The 23,442-nt window shown below is 36.4% G+C and overlaps 1 protein-coding gene across 1 annotated transcript in view; it reads left to right on the plus strand.

Annotated features, from left to right (window-relative positions):
• Positions 1 to 23,442, plus strand: part of LOC113279175 (B3 domain-containing transcription factor VRN1-like) — a 55,537-nt gene that overhangs the window by 31,773 nt on the left and 322 nt on the right. Inside the window, exons 2-4 of the mRNA XM_026527879.1 lie at positions 22,547 to 22,619; positions 22,725 to 22,976; positions 23,062 to 23,243. Of these exons, the coding sequence (XP_026383664.1) occupies positions 22,547 to 22,619; positions 22,725 to 22,976; positions 23,062 to 23,243 (507 nt within the window). The remainder of the gene's footprint in view (positions 1 to 22,546; positions 22,620 to 22,724; positions 22,977 to 23,061; positions 23,244 to 23,442) is intronic.

The raw sequence follows: 23,442 nt of genomic DNA on the forward strand, positions 1-23,442 counted from the left end.
ATGCATATAACATGCATCCCTGTCTTTTGAGTCATGTCCAAGCATAATGCATGCCTTTGACTTGCACATAGGCCATCGTAAGCATATTTTGAACTTCCTTACTTCGCTTCGGCATTGTTGAGAGCATGTAGTGATCTTTCTCGTGTCAAGAGTCCATCAGTCAGGCTCATGCCGTACTTGACTTGCATCATCCTTGTGATGCAAGTAGCTTATGCAAGCTTCCCTAACTTGCTTACCAATTTAGCTTTCTTCTTTGGAAGTATGACCATCTACTGAATAGACTGCAACTTACCTCGTCAAGTATGGTAACAATCATCTCTTGCATCGCATTGCCGAGCCAGATGATATGAGTTACCATGATATCGCAATCACCTCCCAATTATATGAAATGAACGACAAAATGCTCGACCACTAATGCTGCAACTCATTGCGGCTTCCAACGTACCCTCTTCCGTGGCTTGAAGGTATCAAGCACAAATCGTAGTTCATCCACGTCGGGACTATGCACTAAAACCAACTCGTGTTGCAAGGCCAAAGACAAGGAAAATCCTAGTCCATATAGGCCAAAGGGTCATTTTCAAATTATGTGCAAGAGTGTGCATGGGATATTTAGTTTGCAAGTATGCGTTTTCTAGCTCGGTTCATGTGAAATATCGCAATGTTCATATTTCCTTTGTTTTGCACCATTCTGGTGCATTCTTGGTTGAGCAACGTAGAAACAATGATGCCTAACATCATGAAGCTCTCTCAAGTAAGCAACACGTTATAATGATGCTTTGGCATCAGATATGCTACACCAGCCACGCTTTGTAGCTTAAGGATACATTTCCGCTTAATGTACCTTCAACCAACATCGTTTCCCTATATATGTCTTACTGATATTTCTACAGCTAGAAAAAGGGAAGAGATTGGACATGTATTAAGTACCACCTGCTTTCGCGACAACAAGTTTCAGACCATATATAGTGGTGCATGACCAGTTCTGACCCGAAGCCCAACTTGAGTATTGCACCATAGTGGTGAAATATCGTTCTTGGCCAGCCTTCCACTGGCGTAATGCACCATGATGATATTATATCGCACTTGGACAGCCTCCTACTGACGTGATACACCATGATGGTGCAATATTTTTCACGATACAGGATGCCTTAAACGCATGACACAAGCTTTGGGATGAAGCTCAATCTCATTCGATGACGCATCTTTCATGCATCATGCAAAAAGTGTTGGTGATACAGTTACTATGTAATAAATAAAACCATTTTTGGAAAAGTTCATATCTTAGTCTCAAAACGCTTTTGTTCCGGGTCGTCAAATTCTTGACAATATAATAATTGCAAAAGAGCTTCTCTATTCAATGAATAATTCTACTGCATCGAATGAACATTTTGCTTTGTAGGTGGACATGGCTAAGGTGTATGATCGTGTCAATTGGAAGTTGTTGGGAGATATATGTTACATTTGATGGGTATCATTGGGAAATCAAATGTTATGATCATAAATGGTGGTACACAAGGTTTGTTTCACATAGAAAGAGGCATTCATTGGAGTTGTTCCCTTTTCACCAATTCTCTTTATTATCTGCTCTTAAAGGTTATGAATTCTTATGCAAAAGTTTGAGAATCAAAGTCTTCATCAATGGTATGAGCTAAATAATTGGTCTCCATCAATAAGTCATTTGATGATTGCAGATGACTTGTTCATTTTCGGTGAAAATAAAATAATTAATGTCAATCACCTTAAGGAGAATCTAAGTCAGTATTCTGATTTGTCAGGATAAATGATCAACTATAATAAATCTTCTATTTTCTTTAGTAAGGGTATTTCTTTTGTGAGGAAGCAAACTATAATCCAGGACTTGTGTGGTAAAGAAATGGAAGAAGATGATAAGTATTTATGGATATATCCTTTAAAATCGTACTACATGATTTTTAGTTTTGATTTTTTGATTGACAAGTTCACACCAAGCTATCGGGTTGGAGACAATATTCCTTGAACCCAACAGGTAGAACTGTTCTTTTAATAAATGTTCTTTCTGCAGTTTTTATCTACTTCATAGGCATTTGTATCTTTCCAAAACAAATTACTAATCATGTTAACAAAATCATGAGAATTTTTTTGTGGGGACACCGGGTACAAGAAAATTTCACTTTATTAATTGGATAAGTTTAAAAATCAAGAAACAAGATGGAGGCTTAGTGTTGATGGTGGATTTTCATTTAAGGTTAAAATTGAAAAAGCCAAAACTATGCGCTAACATCCTGCAAAGGATAAAGCCACTGATAAAATGGAGAATACTTCTTCACTATAAACTTATAGCATTACCAATTAATGCATGACCAGCCTTGTATTTCCTGTACTACTTCATTCTCATTATTGGTGCGGCATGACGACTGAGTGATCGCTCTCAGCAGAGCAACACGAATCTCCAAGCATTAAATAAGGAGGCATGTACGAAACACCCGTACAGGCTATAACTCTCGGAGTGTTATACTATCCCGATCGAGCATCTGGACTTTCCATATCAGTCTCTGAAACAATCATGACCATCCAACTTCACCAGCATGATTGGATGGCTTAGTTGGATCCATAACCCTCAAGCAGGTATTGGAGCATTCAACACCGGACCAATGCGTAGCCCGCATGGTTGTCCCCCCAAAAAAGGGAAGCATAGCTTTCTAAAACGTCCAGCCAAAGCAATATGGACGTGAAACCCTAAATTAGGGTTTGCGACACATTACATGAATCGCAAATCAGTCTCAACCATCCATCTTCGCAGGAATAGATGGACGGTGTAGATGTAGATTCAAAGGGCCCAGAGCATGTCAACACAATCACCACGGGACCGCATACAAACACAACCAATCGGTCAATACCAACCACAGTTGGTCGTTCCAAACCGTACGCCCAAAATGGGCATGCCGCACGGCCGGAAAAAGCCTTAATTAGGGTTTACATTGATCGTGAGCGTCCATTTTCTCCTGATCGAATGAAAGGTTTAGAAGTCGACTGAGCAGGTCCAGTGAGCATCAACATGATCACCGTTGACCCATCTATCTCCACACCTGATAGGCCAAGGCATACCATGCCTGGTCGCCTCGATTCGCACGCCCAAACTGGCATGGTCACACCTCCCAATCACGAAATGATCTCGACCACTCAACTTCACCGGAAAAATTGAGTGGCTTAGATCACGTTTCCATGGGACAGTCAGGTATAGGCGTGAACACCAGCCTATCACCTACACGTCGAAATAATCGGCCGGGACTGACCAAGCTTGGTGGTCTCGAAACGCGCGCCTGAAGAAGGCATGGCGCACGGCATTTGCGGTACCAAACTTCTGTCGTAAATCAATCCTGACCGCTCCTCTTTGTCGGACAAATTGAGCAGTCCAGATTACACTTTCACGGGACAACAAGGTATGGACATGTACACCGACATGCCGTCTACACGCATTCCCAATCGGCCTTGCCAAAATCGTGTCCCAAGCTTGGATTCGACCAAGTTGAAGAGTGATGCTTGCACACCTCTTCATAAACCCTAATTCCACTAACGGTCGCAGATGAGTGTCTCAAAATCATCTCGTCCGTTCAACTTCACCTGCTTGGTTATAAAACCCTGGTCAGGAGTTAACTGATCAATGAGGTGTCATGGTGATTACCATCCGTCACTCTACCACACCAAGTGATCGGCCAAGTCAGGACTTACCTGTACAACCCCAAACGATCACTTGAAGATGGCTAGACATGCATCTATTTTAAGACGCTTAATCGTGACTTACTCCATTAAGCCTTAAAACAGCGATGCTTCACTCATGCTAAATACATTTAATCTAGCATTACATGCTACTTTATGTGGGTCCCACGATCCACATACTCGAGACATCAATCATGTTACAAACTGGGGGATACATACTGGGGTGTTGGTCTGGCGGTTTACAGCGTGCAACGCACAACGCTCCATCACAAGAACGTGTCAGGAAGTCATGGACGGTTAGTGATGATGGGAGAAGTGGGAAAGACTGATCGTATAACACTAACACACTCAACTCCATTACTCCATCACTCCACTTTCTCCACTTCCCATGATAGATGTGGGTTAAGCTCAATGACTTGTATAAATAGGTTCTCCTCCCTATTTTCAAAAAAGGACAAGACAACAAAAGCAAGTGTTAAAACAACCGTATTCAAATACCGGAACAGATAGCTTACATTCTGCAAGCCAGTTCAGCTTTCTGATACAAGTCATACATAGCCAACACCTTCACAATCTCAACACATTCTTCGCTTCCCTCCCTAAGATCAACCCCATCTCCTTCACTTTGTGACCGAAGCAAGTCTGGAACGGCCATTTCTTGATTTAGGCCAGAATTGTACAGATTGATTTCTCGAATCACAAGCACTCCCGTGCAGTGCATTTGTTTAGGGTTTAAATTCATTCCTCATCCACTCACCCCAAATTACCAAATTCGGCATGAATAGTTTTCACCCATAAACACTTAGGTATAAGAAATATAGAATTGGTAAATCATTTTTTGATCTGCAAGCTGGATTGGAAGTTTCTAGTTAATAAAGATGCAATGTCGTCTAAGATTCTATCTGCAAAGTATCTGAAAGGAAAGTCTTTCTGAAAAGTGGATATTAATAATATGGGTTCTTCTATATGGGGGAACTTACTATAAATTAGGCATCTTCTTGAAAATAAAGTATATTGGCAAGTCTCAAAAGATTATACTGTTAAAGTTTGAGAGAAGCCATGGATTCCAAATCAACTAATCTATACGGTGCAAGAACCAGATGATGCTCCAAGTAATATTCACACTGTTGCCGATCTTTTAATCCCATAAACAAATAACTGGAATGAATATCTACTTTCAAAATTATTTTTTCAAAATATAGTCGAAACTATGAAGAGAATTTTTATACCCGATGAAAATGATAAAGATGTGTTGGTTTGGACTTATATACCTTCTGGTAAATTTTCAACCAAATTTCGTTATAAAATTTTCTCGAATTTCATGCCAAAAAACTCAGCTTCTAGTGCAAATTCTTGGAAGAAATGTTGGTTATACTCTAATATTCTATTGAAGACTTAGCTGATTGAAAGCTTTTGAATAATGGTTCGTCCTTCAAAGTGATATTAATAGATTTAACAATTTATCGACTCTTCTTGCACTTTGTGTAAACATAATGAAGAGTCGATAGTTCATTTCTTTTTCGATTGTCTGTAGGCTATAGTTGTTTTCAACAATGCTCTTTTATCTTCTTAGTTGATTTTATGGTAAATGATCCAAGAGATGTTTTTGTTAGAGCATAGCTCAGTTGAACCCACCAAGCGTTGGTATGTCAAGTTTGGTTGTCATATTTTAGTGAATCAAAACTCATTTTAAGAGTCGCTTGATTATGTACTAGATTCAACTTCGTATAGGTTAGCTTGAAAGTTTTAGGATATGAGACATTACAAGTATTGCGAAGACTTGAAGAAGTGAAGAAGTAAGAATCTACAACGACAATATCATCCTTCCACTTGAGGTTAGTGATATTGACTTGAACTGTTTCATTGCCTAACGTATCTTTCAAGTCGTACATATTGAAAACAAAACTGCGAAGCATGAACACTCTAGATAGATATAGTATTAAGGAATACAATACGAGGTTTATTCCTTAACCATTAAACTTTGTAGATAAGACATAGACATAATCGTTTAAATGCTATTGTGATTATGTATGGGTATGAGGTGAGTATTTCATCCTAGGAAACAATGTTTTACATGTGTTTTAAGTAAGTAAGTTCATAAACTTGTTTATGAATCGAAAAAGAAATCGTCAGGCATTATTGGTATTGTTATTCATTGCGTATCTTGTGAACAACCAATATGTATGATTTAGTATAACCGCTCATGACTTGTTTGTGTTCTTGGTAAAACTATTCACAAAGGCCTGACTTATGTATTGGTATGACTTTTATTAGTGAAACCGATCTTAAGTAATCACCTGAGATGGTATGATCGAGTTTGTAATTTGTGTATGACCGAATCTGGGTAAAGGGGACCCGATCCTAGTAAGAAGTGCAACACATCACAAAGGGGAATCGATCCTTGTATGAGGTGCAGCAAGTTTGTAGCAGAAAGGGGAACGGATCCTATGGACATGTGCAACACGTTTTTAGGCAAAGGGGAACCGATCCTATGGACATGTGCAACACATATAAGTTAGATACCATATATATATATGGGGAACCGATCCTACTACCTAGTCAACCGAATTTTGGAAAGCTAGTGTGACTATGCACAATACTCACATGGAGATAGAACCGAAACTTGTTTTGGTAAAACCGTTAAACCCATGATTTGTGATTGAGTGTTCTTGATCAATCACATAGTTCTTGAGAGTCGGATGAACCAATTCTAAACTTGTTTGGAAGTGTGGCAAATCGGTTTCAAGGTTGTAAGTCTGAAAGAGGACTTACAAAGTAAGGATGTCCACACACTTTGAACACATGCAGTAATGTTTATCTTTAATTGTTCAAAGTTATTCCTTAATAGCTAAAGGAAGAAAATCCCAGGATTGAAACATAAATAAGTTAAGAATCTTTTAATTAGGGTCTTAATTTTATTTTAGGAAAATGAGAATTAGTAATGTGTATTTATTAGTTAAAGATTTTCCAAAGAGATTTTCGGTCAATATTTTGGACAGAGCATTTCCAGGAATTATGGAAACCGAATTTGTGCTTTAATGAATATCTTGAGAATATTTTCGGTTTTGGAAATTCCTTGGTGTCCAAACTTCCTTGTCTATAAATACTTGAAGTTTGCATTTCTAGTAAACTAATCCTTCGTGACAGCAAACTTCCTCGGTTGTGTTGTTACTGGTGAAGCCACCTATTCGGAGAGGAGAGTAACCTAATTAGGAGAAATCTCTTACGACCGCTCAGTTTAAAGTCTTCTTTGGGATTGAGAAGTTCTATTAGTACCGTTGGTGGGAAACTAGATAATTGCGGGTTATCTTGTGTTTCGATTGATTTGATTGATTAATGGTGGTTGAACTTTGATTGCACCTAGTTTGTTTATGCTTGGGAATATTCTCTTCTGATAAAAGATTCACTCAAACTAGATCGAAGTTTCGACAGGGATCTTTAGACTGTTGTTAGTGCTAAAGACGATCTTATGATAATCCTTGTTAACAGACTCTGTTCTGTGCGTGATTGATCACAAGAGATTCAAGTTGTTGTGTGAAGGTGTTTATTGAAAATCTAAAAATATTTGAAGACAAAGAAGATATTGAAGATTTCTGATATGGGGTTCATAATATTTGGTATGCACAATACTTGTTTCGGTATAAGAGGATCCAACTATAATCGGTTTATCCTTGTGGCAGATTGGATTGATTAGTTGTGTAGATCGACATCAATACAATTCTTTGTGATTAAAAGTATTGATTGCAAAATCTTAACAATTACTTCGGTAGTTGAGAATAAGATAAATCTAAGAACCTGACGAAGGAGTTTATTTGAGATAAACAGAAGAACCTTTGTCGAACTCACATCACTTGGTTGAAGAGAGTTGATACCAAACAGATTTGTTGTTCCTTTACTGTTTGGAATACGATCCAAAGAAATTGTTCCAAGTACGTGACTTATTCATAGGTCGGAGGTGTGGGAATACAAGCGGAACTAGGTGAACTATAAGTTTAGTTGCTTGGTCTCAACTATACGAAGTTGGTTTAATTATGCGTGGCGGCTTAATCCTGAGAGTATTCAATTCTGGACAAGGTCCCGGGGTTTTTCTGCATTTGCGGTTTCCTCATTAACAAAATCTTGCTGTGTCATTTACTTTTATTTTCCGCATTATAATTGTTTTATTATAATTAAAGTAATCACACAAACGTTAGTTCCTATTTACTTGATAAGCAATCCTATTGTGTTTGGTTAAGTCCGAGTATTTTTATCCAGTAAACATACTTCGGTATTGTAGACGATCACACGAAGTGTGAACCGACTAGTTGCATTGTCTTGACTCAGTCCATAGACAATCACTTTCGGAGAAAGGACTTATAGGTAGGAAAAGTTTTAGCTTGAGGTATATTTGGGTACCCTCGCCTTTTCAATTGGTATCAGAGAAGGCAAACATGAAAAGATCCTATAATCTGTGTTTGGTGTGATCCAACCTATAAGAATGAACTCGAGTTCTCATGAATCGACTTTAATTAACGTACCGCCAAGATTTGACGGAACAAACTATCTATGGTAGAAATCTGTTATGAAATATTTTCTTCAATCACGAGACTTTAATACTTGGCTATTAATCGTTGATGGTTATATTCGTCCAAAGATAGAAAATTCAGAAACTAAGTTTAAACTCTTAGTGATTTTTCAAACGAAGAAACGGCGCTTGCAAAGAAGAATTCAGATGGTTTGAATGCTATAATACATGCTGTAAGCCGTGATCTACAACATCATGTATCAACATGTCAAACTTCGAAAGAAGCTTGGGATAACCTTCAGATCGTATTCGAAGGAAACACTTCAGAGAAAGAAGCTAGCCTTCAAACTCTTACGTCCGATTGGGAAAACCTTCGAATGGATGACAACGACACCTTTGAAGAGTTTCATCTTAAACTCTCTGAGATAATTAATGCCTCTTTCTCTCTTGGAAAGACTATCTCTGAAAAGGATATAGTGTGCAAAATTCTCAGATCGTTGCTACCAAGATATGATTCTAAGAAGCATGCAATCATAGAACCAAATGATCTCTCAACTCTCTCACGAAGCACACTCGTTGGAAAGTTGAAGATCTTTGACCATGAATCACAGTCTATTCAAAGTAAAGGAATCGCTTTTAAAGCTGCAAAAATTCCGAAAGATCCAATGGAGAGGAATAGACAGACGGATGATTCAAATGAACATACTGCAGAAAATTATGATGATGAAATTGAACAATCATTATCATTTATTACTAGACAGTTTCGAGATCTCTTAAAAAGGCGTAATAAGAGATTCTTTAAGGATACTCATCGATCTTCTCGTCCACATGATCGAGTTCATGTTAAAAAGGATCATGAAGAAAATGATGAATATCATCCATAATGTTTTAAGTGTAAAGGGTTTGGCCATATTGCTAAAGACTGTCCCAATCTTAAGAAATACAATGGAAGCAAGGCGTTGGCTGTAACTCTATATGAGACCTCTGATTCATACGATTCTGAAGAAGAGGAAACAACTAATATTGCATTAGTTGTCAATCTTATTTCTTCCTCCTCGATTAGTGATTTACCCATTTTAAACATGGACATGTCTGCCGATGTTATTAAATCATCTAATGGTAAAGGAAAAAAAATAAGACAATATGCAAAAACTGTCTCAAAAACAGAATTGCTAAAAGTTGCATAAGCAACCCAAGTCAATCTCAAGATGCTTCGCTCGTTCGAGGTAATAAGAAGATAATTTCTCATACGATATTAGATCAAGGATAATCTTTTTGTTCAAATTTCCATAATGAGAGAAAATCTCATACTAATACCACTTGATCGGTATTAGAGTTCTTTCCTCACCATGTGTGCCGAATTTTGAGTGAGGAAGAATAAAAATAAGGCACTTATGTGTAGACTATGGAAATAAAATCTAGTATTTGAAAATATTTGATATATTCTAATATTATATTTTCCGAAGTATGAAAATTATAAAAAGATCCTTCTCCTTTTTTGGTTATTCCTTGTCCGAACCATAAGTCTGGATCCAACATCTTCTTTTGGCAAGATGCTAGATCAGAAAAGATTAACTTAAGATTAAGTCTGGATCTTCTCTTGATATTAAGAGTAAAATTAGAAAAGGAGATTGGCTTTGCAAGAAGGAAAGAAAGAATGCTCTGAAGAAAGATCAGTGTATTGAAGCATTGACATACTTTTGTGTTCAATCAAAGACAGAATTACATGTTCTTGCAGAATCCTTCACGAAGATTTCTCACATGCAAGAAGTTCAGGTCAAGCAACAAGGTTTTCTACTTGGAGAAATTCACAAGCTGAAGACTGAAAGTAGTAGTCCTCCTTCATTTAGTACTAATATGAAGGACTGAGTTGCAAAAGGAAAATAGACATCAATTTTTGATTTCTTTCAATGATTGTATTAAGTCTATTATGAATAAAATTATTTGATTTATAATTTTTCTTGTGATGGTTTTTGATTTGAATAGCCTGTGCTTGGATGGTTTATTATTGCTATGGATGTTTATGGGATGTTTGATTTCGGTTGTATTACCTCGATATTCGATCTCATAATGTTGTGAACCCTTATGGTTTGGATGACTTTTTGATTTAGCAGGATTAAGTTCTAGCCCATGTTGGTAGGTTTTATCAAAGGATCATGAGGGATTCTGATAGAAACAATATGTGAAAAGATCACAATATGTTGAATCTGTTTTAGTTTAGCATAAAAGCATATGTGTTTCGGTGGTTTTCAACTTTTTCTTGCAATAGTTAAAAAATGGTTTTCAACCTTTTTCTGGTAAAGGTTGGTTGTTTTTATTCTTTTGTTTTGCATAAGGATGACAACATAATGATATTTCGATATCAATTCTCCCTGGAAGAAGATGCAAACATATTGGAGAAGCGGATGCGAAATTTGAGGTAACAATGTTGTTAGTTAATTGTTTTCCTGTTTAAGAAAAGCTTGATTTTATTTCATATATATTTTGCTTTTGCTTAACAAAATTTCGGTATAATTGATGTTTTATTCCATTATGTGTGTATGGATGTGTGTGTGATTCAATTGTGTCCAGTTAAGAAAAACTATTGTTATCTTGCTTTATTGTGTGGTATCAATCGTTTAGACTTACAAAATTTCGGTGCAATTTCGGTGTTTTAATGTCTATGTTGTTTCAATTGCTTCCGGTTGAGGTGAATAATTATGCAAGTTGATTTATTTTGGTTTGTATGAATTATTTATGGATTAACAAAAGAAAAAGTCTATGGGATGGATTGTTTAGTCCAATTCGATTCCGGTTAAGAGAAGCTAAGTTTATCTTAGTTAGACTTATCAAAGTGGAGGTTTCGGTTATTCTGGATAAGAGAAGCTAAGCTAAGTCTAATCGAATGCCTTAACAAGAAATGCTAGTTAACTAACCTAGTACTTGTCTTGTTTAAAACTTAAAGGTCTAAGTTATATGGATAATTAGAACCTGATGAGAAAAATAGAGTTATATCGAATGAAGCGATTGTATTTGTATAATCGGTTTAGCAAAGGAACTAAAGTGCTTAGTTGATTTTTGGTTTGCTAAAATAAATTGGGAAAATTGCGTAGGGCAATTATTTCCTTGATAACATATCAAAACAAATTACTTTTTAGTTTCGGTTTTGATATTAGTTATCAAAAATGGTGTGTGGAACCCTCGTGCTTAAATCTATAGGTTTGCAAGTCTATTTTGAGATTTTTAAGATTCTTTTCGGTTTGTCCTTTATTTTTTCGTTTCTTTGTCATTTTGTGACAAAAAGGGGGAGAAATATATGGAGTAAACAAGTGATAATGGCATTGAATTTACATTGATGGGTATCACTAAGGAAAAGGACAATTGTGCTTAAACGTTTATCTAACGAAAGAGTGGAAGCATAGACTAAGGGGGAGTAACATATCATATTAATTGGTATAACAAAGACGTGCGGATTGATAAAATCTACCTATCTCACCTTTATGAGGAGTATTAGCTTTGTTATTATAATGTCAACAACGGAATTTAAGGATTGAATGTATACAAGTTATTGTGTTGTTAAATTCGGAATCAAGCATATGTGTAATGAATTCTTGTAATTTGTTTATCCATATGATTGTAAGAGTTTTGTCACTAAAATTGGAAAATGGGGAGATTGTTAGAGCATAGCTCGGTTGAACCCACCAAGCATTGGTATGTCAAGTTTGGTTGTCATATTTTAGTGAATCAAAACTCATTTTAAGAGTCGCTTGATTATGCACTAGAGTCAACTTCGTATAGGTTAGCTTGAAAGTATTAGGATATGAGACATTACAAGTATTGCGAAGACTTGAAGAAGTAAGAAGCTACAACGACAACATCATCCTTCCATTTGAGGTTAGTGATATTTGACTTGAACTGTTCCATTCCCTAACGTATCTTTCAAGTCCTGCATATTGAAAACAAAACTGCGAAGCATGAACACTCTAGATAGACATAGTATTAAGGAATACAATACGAGGTTTATTGCTTAACCATTAAACTTTGTAGATAAGACATCGACATAATTGTTTAAATGCTATTGTGATTATGTATGGGTATGAGGTGAGGATTTCATCCTAGGAAACAATGTTTTACATGTGTTTTAAGGAAGTAAGTTCATAAACTTATTTATGAATCGAAAAGGAAATCGGCAGGCGTTATTGGTATTGTTATTCATTGCATATCTTGTGAACAACCAATATGTGTGATTTAGTATAACCGCTCATGACTTGTTTGTGTTATTGGTAAAACTATTCACAAAGGCCTGACTTATGTATTGGTATGACTTTTATTAGTGAAACCGATCTTAAGTAATCACCTGAGATGGTATGATCGAGTTTGTGATTTGTGTATGACCGGATCTGGGTAAAGGGAAACCGATCCTAGTAAGAGGTGCAACACATCACAAAAGGGAATCGATCCTTGTATGAGGTGCAGCAAGTTTGTAGCAGAAAGGGGAACCGATCCTATGGACATGTGCAACACATATAAGTTAGATACCATATATATGTTGGGAACCAATCCTAGTACCTAGTCAACCGAATTTTGGAAAGCTAGTGTGACTATGCACAATACTCACATATAGGTAGAACTGAAACTTGTTTTGGTAGAACCGTTAAACCCATGATTTGTGATTGAGTGTTCTTGATCAATCACATAGTTCTTAAAAGTCAGATGAACCAATTCTAAACTTGTTTGGAAGTGTGGCAAATCGGTTTCAAGGTTGTAAGTATGAAAGAGGACTTACAAAGTAAGGATGTCGACACACTTTGAACACATGCAGTAATGTTTATCTTTAATTGTTCAAAGTTATTCCTTAATAGCTAAAGGAAGAAAATCCCAGGATCGAAACATAAATAAGTTAAGAATCTTTTAATTAAGGTCTTAATTTTATTTTAGGAAAATGAGAATTAATAATGTGTATTTACTAGTTAAAGATTTTCCAAAGAGATTTTCGGTCAATATTTTGGACAGAGCATTTCCAGGAATTATAGAAACCGAATTTGTGCTTTAATAAATATCTTGAGAATATTTTCGGTTTTGGAAATTCCTTGGTGTCCAAACTTCCTTGTCTATAAATACTTGAATTTTGCATTTCTAGCAAACTAATCCTTCGGCACAACAAACTTCCTCGGTTGTGTTGTTACTGGTGAAGCCGCCTATTCGGAGAGGAGAGTAACCTAATTAGGCGAAATCTCTTACGGCCGCTCAGTTTAAAGTCTTTTTTGGGATTGAGAAGCTCTATTAGTACCGTTGGTGGGAAACTAGATAATTGCGGGTTATCTTGTGTTTTCGATTGATTTGATTAACTAACAGTGGTTGAACTTTGATTGCACCTAGTTTGTTTATGCTTGAAAATCTTCTCTTCTGATATAAGATTCACTCAAACTAGATCGAATTTTCGATAGGGATCTTTAGACTGTTGTTAGTGCTAAAGACGATCTTGTGATAATCCTTGTTAACAGACTCCGTTTTGTGCGTGATTGATCACAAGAGATTCAAGTTGTTGTCTGCAGGTGTTTATTGAAGATCTAAGAAGATTTGAATACAAAGAAGATATTGAAGATTTCTGATTTGGGGTTCATAATCTTTGGTATGCACAATACTTGTCTCGGTATAAGAGGATCCAACTATAATCGGTTTATCCTTGTGGTAGATTGGATTGATTAGTTGTGTAGATCGGCATCAACACAATTTTTTGTGATTAAAAGTATTGATTGGAAAATCTTAACAATTACTTCGGTAGTTGAGAATAAGATAAATCTAAGAACCTGACGAAGGAGTTTATTTGAGATAAATAGAAGAACCTTTGTCGAACTCACATCACTTGGTTGAAGAGAGTTGATACCAAACAGATTTGTTGTTCCTTTACTGTTTAGAATACGAACCAAAGTAATTGTTCCAAGTACGTGACTTATTCATAGGTCAGAGGCGTGGGAATACATACAGAACTAGGTGAACTATAGGTTTAGATTCTTGGTCCCAACTATACGAAGTTGGTTTAATTTTGTGTAGCGGCTTAATCCTGTGAGTATTCAATTCTGGACAAGGTCCCGAGGTTTTTCTGCATTTTTCCTCGTTAACAAAATCTTGTTGTGTCATTTACTTTTATTTTCCGCATTATCATTATTTTATTATAATTAAAGTAAATCATACAAGCGTTAATTCTTATTTACTTGATAAGCAATCATATTGTGTTTGGTTAAGTCCGAACCTTTTTATCAAGTAAACATACTTCGTTGTTGTATTGTCTCGATCTCGTATCCATAGACGATCACACGAAGTGTGAACCGATTAGTTGCATTGTCTTGACTCAGTCCATAGACAATCACTTTAGGAGAAATGACTTATAGGTAGGAAATTTTTTACCTTGAGGTATATTTGGGTACCGTCGCCTTTTAATTTTTACTTAAATGGATGGAGGATTAATATTAATATTTGTTTACTTTGGGCATATGTATTATGTGAAATCTATGGAAACAACATAAATTTTTCTAATGATTTTTTCTCCCCGGATCAAATCCTCAAGTTGGAAAGTATGAACTTCAATCTTTGTGTTTAAGCCGGTAATTCAGAGCTAGATAAAGAGCAATATTATAATTGCAGACTTCAACAATGGCTTCCTCAGGATGTTAACTACACAAAGATTAATGTTGATGCTGATTTTGTCTTAATTAAGGAGCAGTGTGTGTCATTGCTCAAGATCGTTCAGGAAAATATATGGGTCGTGGTGCTTCTATATTTGATGCAACATCTCCTTTCGATGGCTGAAACTAAAGCTGTTCTTTTGTTGATTGGTTTGGAAATACGACATAACTTCCTTAAGGTAATAATTGAGGGTGATGCTACGAATGTGACAAAAGCAACTTTAGGGGATGTGAGCGATATTCCGTAGAGTATCGGATCTTTGGTAATGAAAATCAAAAAGCAGATTGGGTGTTTGTTGATACTAAGTTTGTTTCAGTTTCTAAATATATATGTTGTGTCAATATGCTATGCATGAAAACTCAGCGGGATGGTGGAATTATAATACCTACTTGTATTTTTTTAAACCTCTGTTGGAACAGTTGCTGATTTCACACCTGCAAAACAAAGATTAGAACACAAAACAAAGTGACGGCTGAGTCACGACCAGGTCGCTCTCTTTAGGACGTTTCGTGGCTCTGCCTTGAATTTTGTGCAAGCAGTTCTTTCTCCGTCACAACGCCCCCAGGATAAAACAACCGAGAAAAACTCTCTTTCGATCTCTCATGCACACAATGAGAAATCGATCACTTCTACTCTCTCTATTCTTGCTCAGTATTTTTGGTCTCTTGATTCTTAGAAAACAATCGTGTAAAACTTATATTTTCTTTCTGTTCTCAAGACTGTTTTTATAACCAGGCAGTCAATGCAAATTAATGGAGAATAAATTGGATTAATTGCTGCAGTTAAAATTCCATTCGAGACAGTAAAAAAACGGGCAAATAAATCATGCCATAATTCGCGTAATTAAAACATAATTAAGTGCAGTAAAAACGGTTTGAAAAAATCTTTTAAAAACAGCAAAAAATACTTTCCAAATTCAAGAGACCTCCCAAGACCCCCAAGGCCCCGCTCCCGGACTAATATAATATATATAAATATATATACAATAAGTAGGGTGAGGGATTCGATCCTGAGACCTAACCCTCCGGGCCCAAAATACTTAACCACTGGGCCAAGCTCGAATTGTTGATATAAATGTACAAAATAATTATTTTAAAACATATATCCCAACAATCCTCCACTTATATTTTTTAAAATCATTGAGCAAGATCCGTATAGTTATGTGCATAAGCAAAGGTATCTTTCGATTTTGAACCTTTACATAGTATTAAATTCTCTAAACTCTGACACAGAGTGAACACAAGTCTTTGAACTCTATGGAGAGAACAGATTACTTAACACACACACAACTACACTGAGAATAAAGTCTTAAATGCCAGCACATTACGGCCATGTGCTTATCGCGTTTCAATGAATGTTTTAGAGAACTGCCCATGTTCTCATAGAAAGCGGCCACACTTTCTCATTCACATAGGTGAGTCTATCAAAGGTACTCCTGTAGCTTGGTACCCCACTCTATACAGAGCTATAAACTTCATTAAGAGTTAAAAAACTTAACCTTAACTCGCTTCAGGATATCATGCCATGGGAAAGGTGCATGATTCTATCTCCATATCATTTGTGAATCGTTATTCCATTTGAACCTATTTCTAGGTGGGTATCCATCACAAAATGACTCAACTTCTAGTGGGAAAAAGTCCCATGCCTTTAGAGGTATATAATACCTTTTCTCTAGCTAATCCTTTCGTCTAAGAATCAGCTAAGTTCTCTTCCGACCTAACATGATCCACACGTACATCACTAGTTGTAAGAAACTCTCTGACTGTGCTGTGCTTTCGACGCATTTGTCGATTCTTACCATTATAAAAACAGTTATGTACTTTTGCAATAGCCGCGGTACTATCACAATGGATCATAATAGCTGGTATCGGTCTATCCCATACAGGAATTTGAGAAAGTAAGTTTCTCAACCATCCTGCTTCTTCACTAGCTGCTTCTAGTGCTATCAATTCAGACTCCATCGTAGATTGAGCCAGAATTGTCTGTTTCTTTGACTTCCAAGACACAGCGCCACCAGCAATATTAAATAAATATCCACCAGTGGCTTTGGAGTCATCTGAAAGAGAGTTCCAATCAGCATCGCAGTATCCTTCAAGGACTGCAGGAAACCTCTTATAGTGTAATCCTAGGTTAACGATCTTTTTAAGGTACCGCATAACCCTCTCAACTGCATTCCAGTGTTCCAAACCAGGACAACTGGTAAACCTGCATAAAACCCCCACTGCATACGCAATGTATGGTCTGGTACAATCAGTTGCATAACGAAGACTACCAGTTATACTAGCATATTCAGATTGTTAACGCTATCACCAGTATTCTTAAACAGTTTAACACTAGCATCAAAAGGAGTACTCACAGGTTTACAATCAAAATAGTTGTACTTCTTTAAAATCTTTTCAATATAATGAGACTGATCCAAAGAAATGCCATCATTAGTTCTAGTAATCTTAATTCCCAGAATTACACTAGCTTCACCCAAATCTTTCATTTCAAAATTAGACTTAAGCATATTCTTAGTTTCTTCAACCACAGACAAGTTTGAACCAAAAATCAGCAAATCATCCACATACAAACAAATCATGATGCATGCATTGTTTTCAAACTTATATTATACGCATTTGTCACTTTCATTAATTCTGAAACCATGTGAAATCATCAAGTTATCAAATTTTTCATGCCATTACTTAGTAGCTTGTTTCAGACCATACAGTGACTTATCTAACTTACACACTTTATGTTCTTGACCAAGAACAACGAAACCTTCAGGTTGTTCCATGTAAATTTCTTCTTCTAATTCACCATTCAAAAAAGCTGTTTAAACATCCATTTGATGAACAACAAGATTATTCACAGCAGCAACAACAATCAAAACACGAATATAAGTCAATCTTGTAACAGGAGAATAAGTATCAAAGAAATCTACATCTTCTCTTTGTCTAAATCCTTTAGGTACCAACCTAGCTTTGTGTTTGTCTACTGAACCATCAGGGTTCAACTTCCTTTTAAGTACCCATTTACAACCTATTTTTTTGCAACCAGGGGGTAAATCTGTTAGGTGCCAAGTTCCATTTAGATTATGGGAGTCCATTTCATTATCTATGGCTTCTTGCCAAAAACCGGATTCAGGAGAGTTAAGTGCCTCTAGAAGACTAGAAGGGTCTTCCTCTAGGGTATAGACTTCAAAGTCAGAACCGTAGTCTGTCGCAATCCTAGCCCTTTTGCTACGCCTAGGTTCAATTTCAGCTTCTCTAGTTTTTGCAGTTCTAGGTTCTTCTATTCTAAGTTCAGAACTTATACTAGGTAGAGAACCCCCACTATTTCTAGATTTAAAAGGAAATCTATCTTCAAAGAAATCAGCATCAATAGATTCAATAATAATTTTACTATTCAGATCAAAAAATCTATAAGCTTTACTGTTTTGAGCATACCCAACAAAAACACATTCATAAGCTTTACTAGCTAGCTTTGATCTTTTAGGATCAGGAATACGAACATAAGCCAAACAACCCCATACTTTAAAATAAGATACATTTGGTTTTCTGTTTTTCCAAAGTTCATACGGTGAATTTTAGTTTTTGAATTTGTAACACGATTCAAAACATAACAAACAGTCAACAAAATTTCTCCCCACCAATGAGGGGCAGCACCAGAACTCAGTAAACATGCAGTCACAAGAGTAGTAAAAGTACGATTCTTTCTTTCAGTTTTTCCATTCATTTCAGGGTTATAAGGAGCAGTTTTTTCATGTATAATTCCAGAATATTCATATATTTCAATGAATGGTTTAGAATCATATTCAGTTCCTCTATCACTACGAAATCTCTTAATTGTCCTACCAAATTGATTTTCAACTTCAGCAATAAAAACCTTAAATTTTTCAATAGCTTCATTCTTATGACTTAGCAAGTAAACATAGGTATAATTAGAATAATCATCAATAAAAGTCATGACATATCTTTTTCCATTTCTAGTTAGTATGCCTTCATATTCACAAAAATCAGAATGCACTAAATCTAAAGGCTCGGATTCTCTAACAACAGATTTATGGGAACTCTTGGTTATTTTTGCTTGACTACAAGATTCACACTTTTCAAAATCATGCATGGATATTTTTGGAATAAGACCTTGCTTGCTCATGGTATCTACTGATCTACTGTTCACATGACAAAGTCTAGCATGCCAAACATTAAAAGTACACACCATATAAGAAGAAGATGCAATTTTATTCATTTCAACATTAAGCTTAAACATTCCATCAGCAGCATAACCTTTTCCTACAAACACTCTGTTTTTAGTAATTGTGTAAACATCAGATCCAATAGTTTGATACAACCCAGCCTTGTTGAGAAGATAGCCGGAAACAAGATTCTTTCTCATTTCTGGAGTATGGAGGACATCTTTCAGCATAATTGTCTTCCTAAAAGTAAACTTCAGTTCTACCATACCAGAACCTTTCACAATAGTGGTATGGGAGTCTCCCAACATCACTTTCTTATCCTTTATTTTTGCATAGCTCTTAAATAGGGACCTATCAAAACAACAATGGCGCGAAGCACCACTGTCTATCCACCACCCATCGGTTCCACCAACCATGTGAATCTCTGGATCAGAAACCATGGCAATTATAACGCTTTCAGCAGCATTAGCTTGAGCGTTATTCTTTCCATTGTTATTCCTGCAATCCCTAGCCATGTGGTTTGGTTTACCGTAGACATAAAAAAGGAACTCATAATCAGAATTCTGAAATTTCCTTGATGGGTGTGGGTTCTTGTTTTGATTAGGTTTTCCTTTCCTTTGGTTCTGGCCAGGTTTCATCGTTTTTTTCTTAGGTTTCAAACTCGGTTGAGTCTGATTCTTATTGTTGGAAACGATAAGAATCTCTTCCTTTCGGTATTGTTTCCGTGCTTCCTCTTCAACCTTGAGCTTAACAATCAAACTTTCAAGAGAAAATTCCTTAGTTTTATGACGCAAAGCATTACGAAAATCTTTCCAAGATGGGGGTAATTAATCAATCAGTACAAATACTTGAAATTGTTCATCAGTTTTCATACCTTCAGTCATAATTTCATGAGCTATTTTCTGAAGTTCATGAGCCTGAGCAATGAATGATTTTTCATCCACCATTTGATATCTCAGGTAGCGGCTTACAACATATTTCTTCGATCCGACTTCTTCGGTGTCGTATTTTTTCTATAAGGCATCCCACACATCTTTAGCAGTATCAAATGTGGAGTAGTATTCAAATAGATCGTCAGACAAAGCATTCAAGATATAGTTAAAAATCATTATCAATCCATTTGTCATAGGATTTTTGTTTTTCTTCAGCAGTTTGGGTCACAACAGGTTCTTCGGTTGGTTGAGGAGTTGCACTTGTTGCGGCTGGAGTTGTTTTCTTCGCAACTTCTTCATCTTGTGGATTAACTGGTTTGATGGAGGTCACCATCATGTGCAACTTCATCAGTTTGAGGTAGAAAAACAACTTTAGCCTCCATCTTCTGAAATGAAGTCCTTCAAACTTGAACGGCTTGTTGATATCAGCAACGGTTTTCTTTTCATATTCCATGGCAGCAGGATCCGTCCTAAAATTGTTGGAACAATTGCTGATTTCACACCTGCAAAACAAAGATTAGAACACAAAACAAAGTGACGGCTGAGTCACGACCAGGTCGCTCTCTTTAAGACGTTTCGTGGCTCTTTCTTGAATTTTGTGCAAGCAGTTCTTTCTCCGTCACAACGCCCCCAGGATAAAACAGCCGAGAAAAACTCTCTTTCGATCTCTCATGCACACAATGAGAAATCGATCACTTCTACTCTCTCTATTCTTGCTCAGTATTTTTGGTCTCTTGATTCTTAGAAAACAATCGTGTAAAACTTATATTTTCTTTCTGTTCTCAAAACTATTTTTATAACCAGGCAGTCAATGCAAATTAATGGAGAATAAATTGGATTAATTGCTGCAGTTAAAATTCTATTCGAAACAGTCAAAAAAACGGGCAAATAAAAACAGCAAAAAATACTTTCCAAATTCAAGAGACCTCCCAAGACTCCGCTCCCGGACTAATATAATATATATATATATATATATATATAAGTAGGGTGAGGGATTCGATCCTGAGACCTAACCCTCTGGGCCCAAAATACTTAACCACTGGGCCAAGCTCGAATTGTTGATATAAATGTACAAAAGAATTATTTTAAAACATATATCCCAACAACCTCTGTTTCAACAAGGTAGTTTAATAAAGTTTGTTTACGGGCTCTTCGAAACCTTTTTTCCTGCAAAAAGGAATAATAAAAATATAAATAACGGGTAGCTAGCTTAGCTGGTCATCCCAATTTCTCAAAGGTTTAATGCGCTCCAGGAGGTCCCAGGTTCGAGTCCCCGATGGCGCAATAGTACAGAATTTAGCATGGAAGGTAGAATTAGCTTATCCCCTTGCAACATAACCAGCCCCCAATCCGCTTCGGCTCCCTTGGCTGGTTTCTCATGAGATTCGTTGGTAGGCTAACACGACAACCTATTCAACTAATGTAATAGTATGTTGTTGGAGCTGAACTTGTTGCCAGGCTTCCAACTAATTTCTGGTAATAATACTCTTTATCTAATAATAAAATCTGAATTGGTATAATAATAACAAACATTCTTTATGGTATTTTGTTCTTTTAATTTCGTTAAAAGGACTTGGAGAAAATGATGGCTTCCACACCGATAGAGTCGCAGACCCCCAGAGAAAAAAAAAGTTATGGGATGAGTTTAATTGGCGGACCTTGCTACGGACGGGACAACATGAACTAGTCTAGATTTTGGATAATACGTGGCACAATCTGGATGATGGAGAGGGAAATGACTCTATCACTTAGATTGGTAGTGAAGTGGAGATGAGAATGATCAATGATTTGGATTGATTGTCCTAAATCTGCGCTATGTTAGTTGTCCCAATTTTAGAGTTTTCCTTGATTGGCCCAAAGTCTTTGTTTTTAAAAAACCAACAAAACCTGGAACCGTAGAATTGTTATAGTTTCCCGCTAGCAACAGTTTTCTTGCGATGAACTTTGGAAATTGGAGTTGATTAGACTATAGCGTACGGAATCAAGTTAAGCATTCCCGGCCCTCTGCTCTGATTTCTGAATAATGACGACGGCAGCATGCAGCATGTACGGCACGTGTCACTTCAACAACATATATGCATTTGGTTTTCTTATTTCGGACGGAAAAGAAAAAAAAACAAACAGAATGACAGAGATATATGCATTTTTGGTTTGCTTATTTTGCTTTGTTTTTATAAAGTGGAGCGAGCCGCAGCATAATAACGAGGTTTTAAGAGATTTTTGAGAAGGAAAAATAATTAATCATCATCAACAATGCATTTTCTCAAGATATTCCATTCATCAATCATCAAAGATAAAACGCTGGTAAGGGTTAGGATCAATTCATTTTCTTTTTGTCAATTTTTTCGTCACAAAAAATTCGCGCCACATTATACTATTACTAGTATGATTTTTCATTAGACATGCGCAGTTGCACACTAACTCACTAAGCTCAGTATGTTGGCAGTAGATAAAATCATCGAATGGTGTTTAGATCCGTGGAAAAGCTAGTAAAAAAAATTATTTCTTGTTTGTTTGACTATTTTGTTCCTGTCTTGACTCTTGAAGCTAAAATCAGTTTGTACATGACAGGAACTTCCAAAAAGTTTTACCATGAGGTTCGAGGAGGTACTGTCTGACCATGCAATTATTAAGGTTCCCAATGGTATCTGACACATAGGATTGAGGAAATCTGAAGGTGTTATATCATTCGAGAATGGTTGGAAAGAATTTATGGAGTTTTACTCTATTTGTGTTGGACATGTTATAGTTTTCAGATATGATGGGAATTCGAAATTTAAAGCTCACATATTTGGCATGGATGCTACAGAGGTAGAATACCCATCTCATGTCGACAATCCAAGTCATGAAGTTGAAATGATCTCAACTTGGGACGAAGTTGAAGTGATTCCAGTTCATTCCGGCAAAGTTGAAGTAACTTCGATACGTTCTGGCAATACCCAAAGCAACGATGATCGTTTCATGTCAAGTGCAGACCGTCTTAATCAGAAAGTCAAACCTGGTAAGTATCTCCTCATTAAATTATGGTTTTCTTGCCTTAATACATGGATTTTGTCGTCTTAATGTTTATTTGATTGTAAATGTAGCTACACACAAATTTCCCCAAAAATCACAACAACAATATACGTTTTCCAGGAAGCTTAATCCTAAAATGAGTCACTATACTAAGGCATTCCGGGCAACACTTGCAGCAACTGAAGAGTTCGTGTCTGAGAACCCAAACTTCAAAGTTGTGATGCAACCCTCATATATAAGAGGAGGATACGTGGTAAGCTTTGCAAAATGAAACTGTAAATTCTTAATCATGTCTCACAGTAATTAAGTTAATTTTAAGCCACCCTTAGGTACTGGCCCTTTGATTCAAGATCTTGGTAGTTTCGAGGCAAGGATATAGACAAATGAAATGATCTTTCACTTCGCAAATCATGTATTGAGGGACTAGTCCCAAGACTCCCAACTATTAATTC

Source organism: Papaver somniferum, chromosome 5 (assembly GCF_003573695.1).
Source record: "Papaver somniferum cultivar HN1 chromosome 5, ASM357369v1, whole genome shotgun sequence".
NCBI lineage: Eukaryota > Viridiplantae > Streptophyta > Magnoliopsida > Ranunculales > Papaveraceae > Papaver > Papaver somniferum.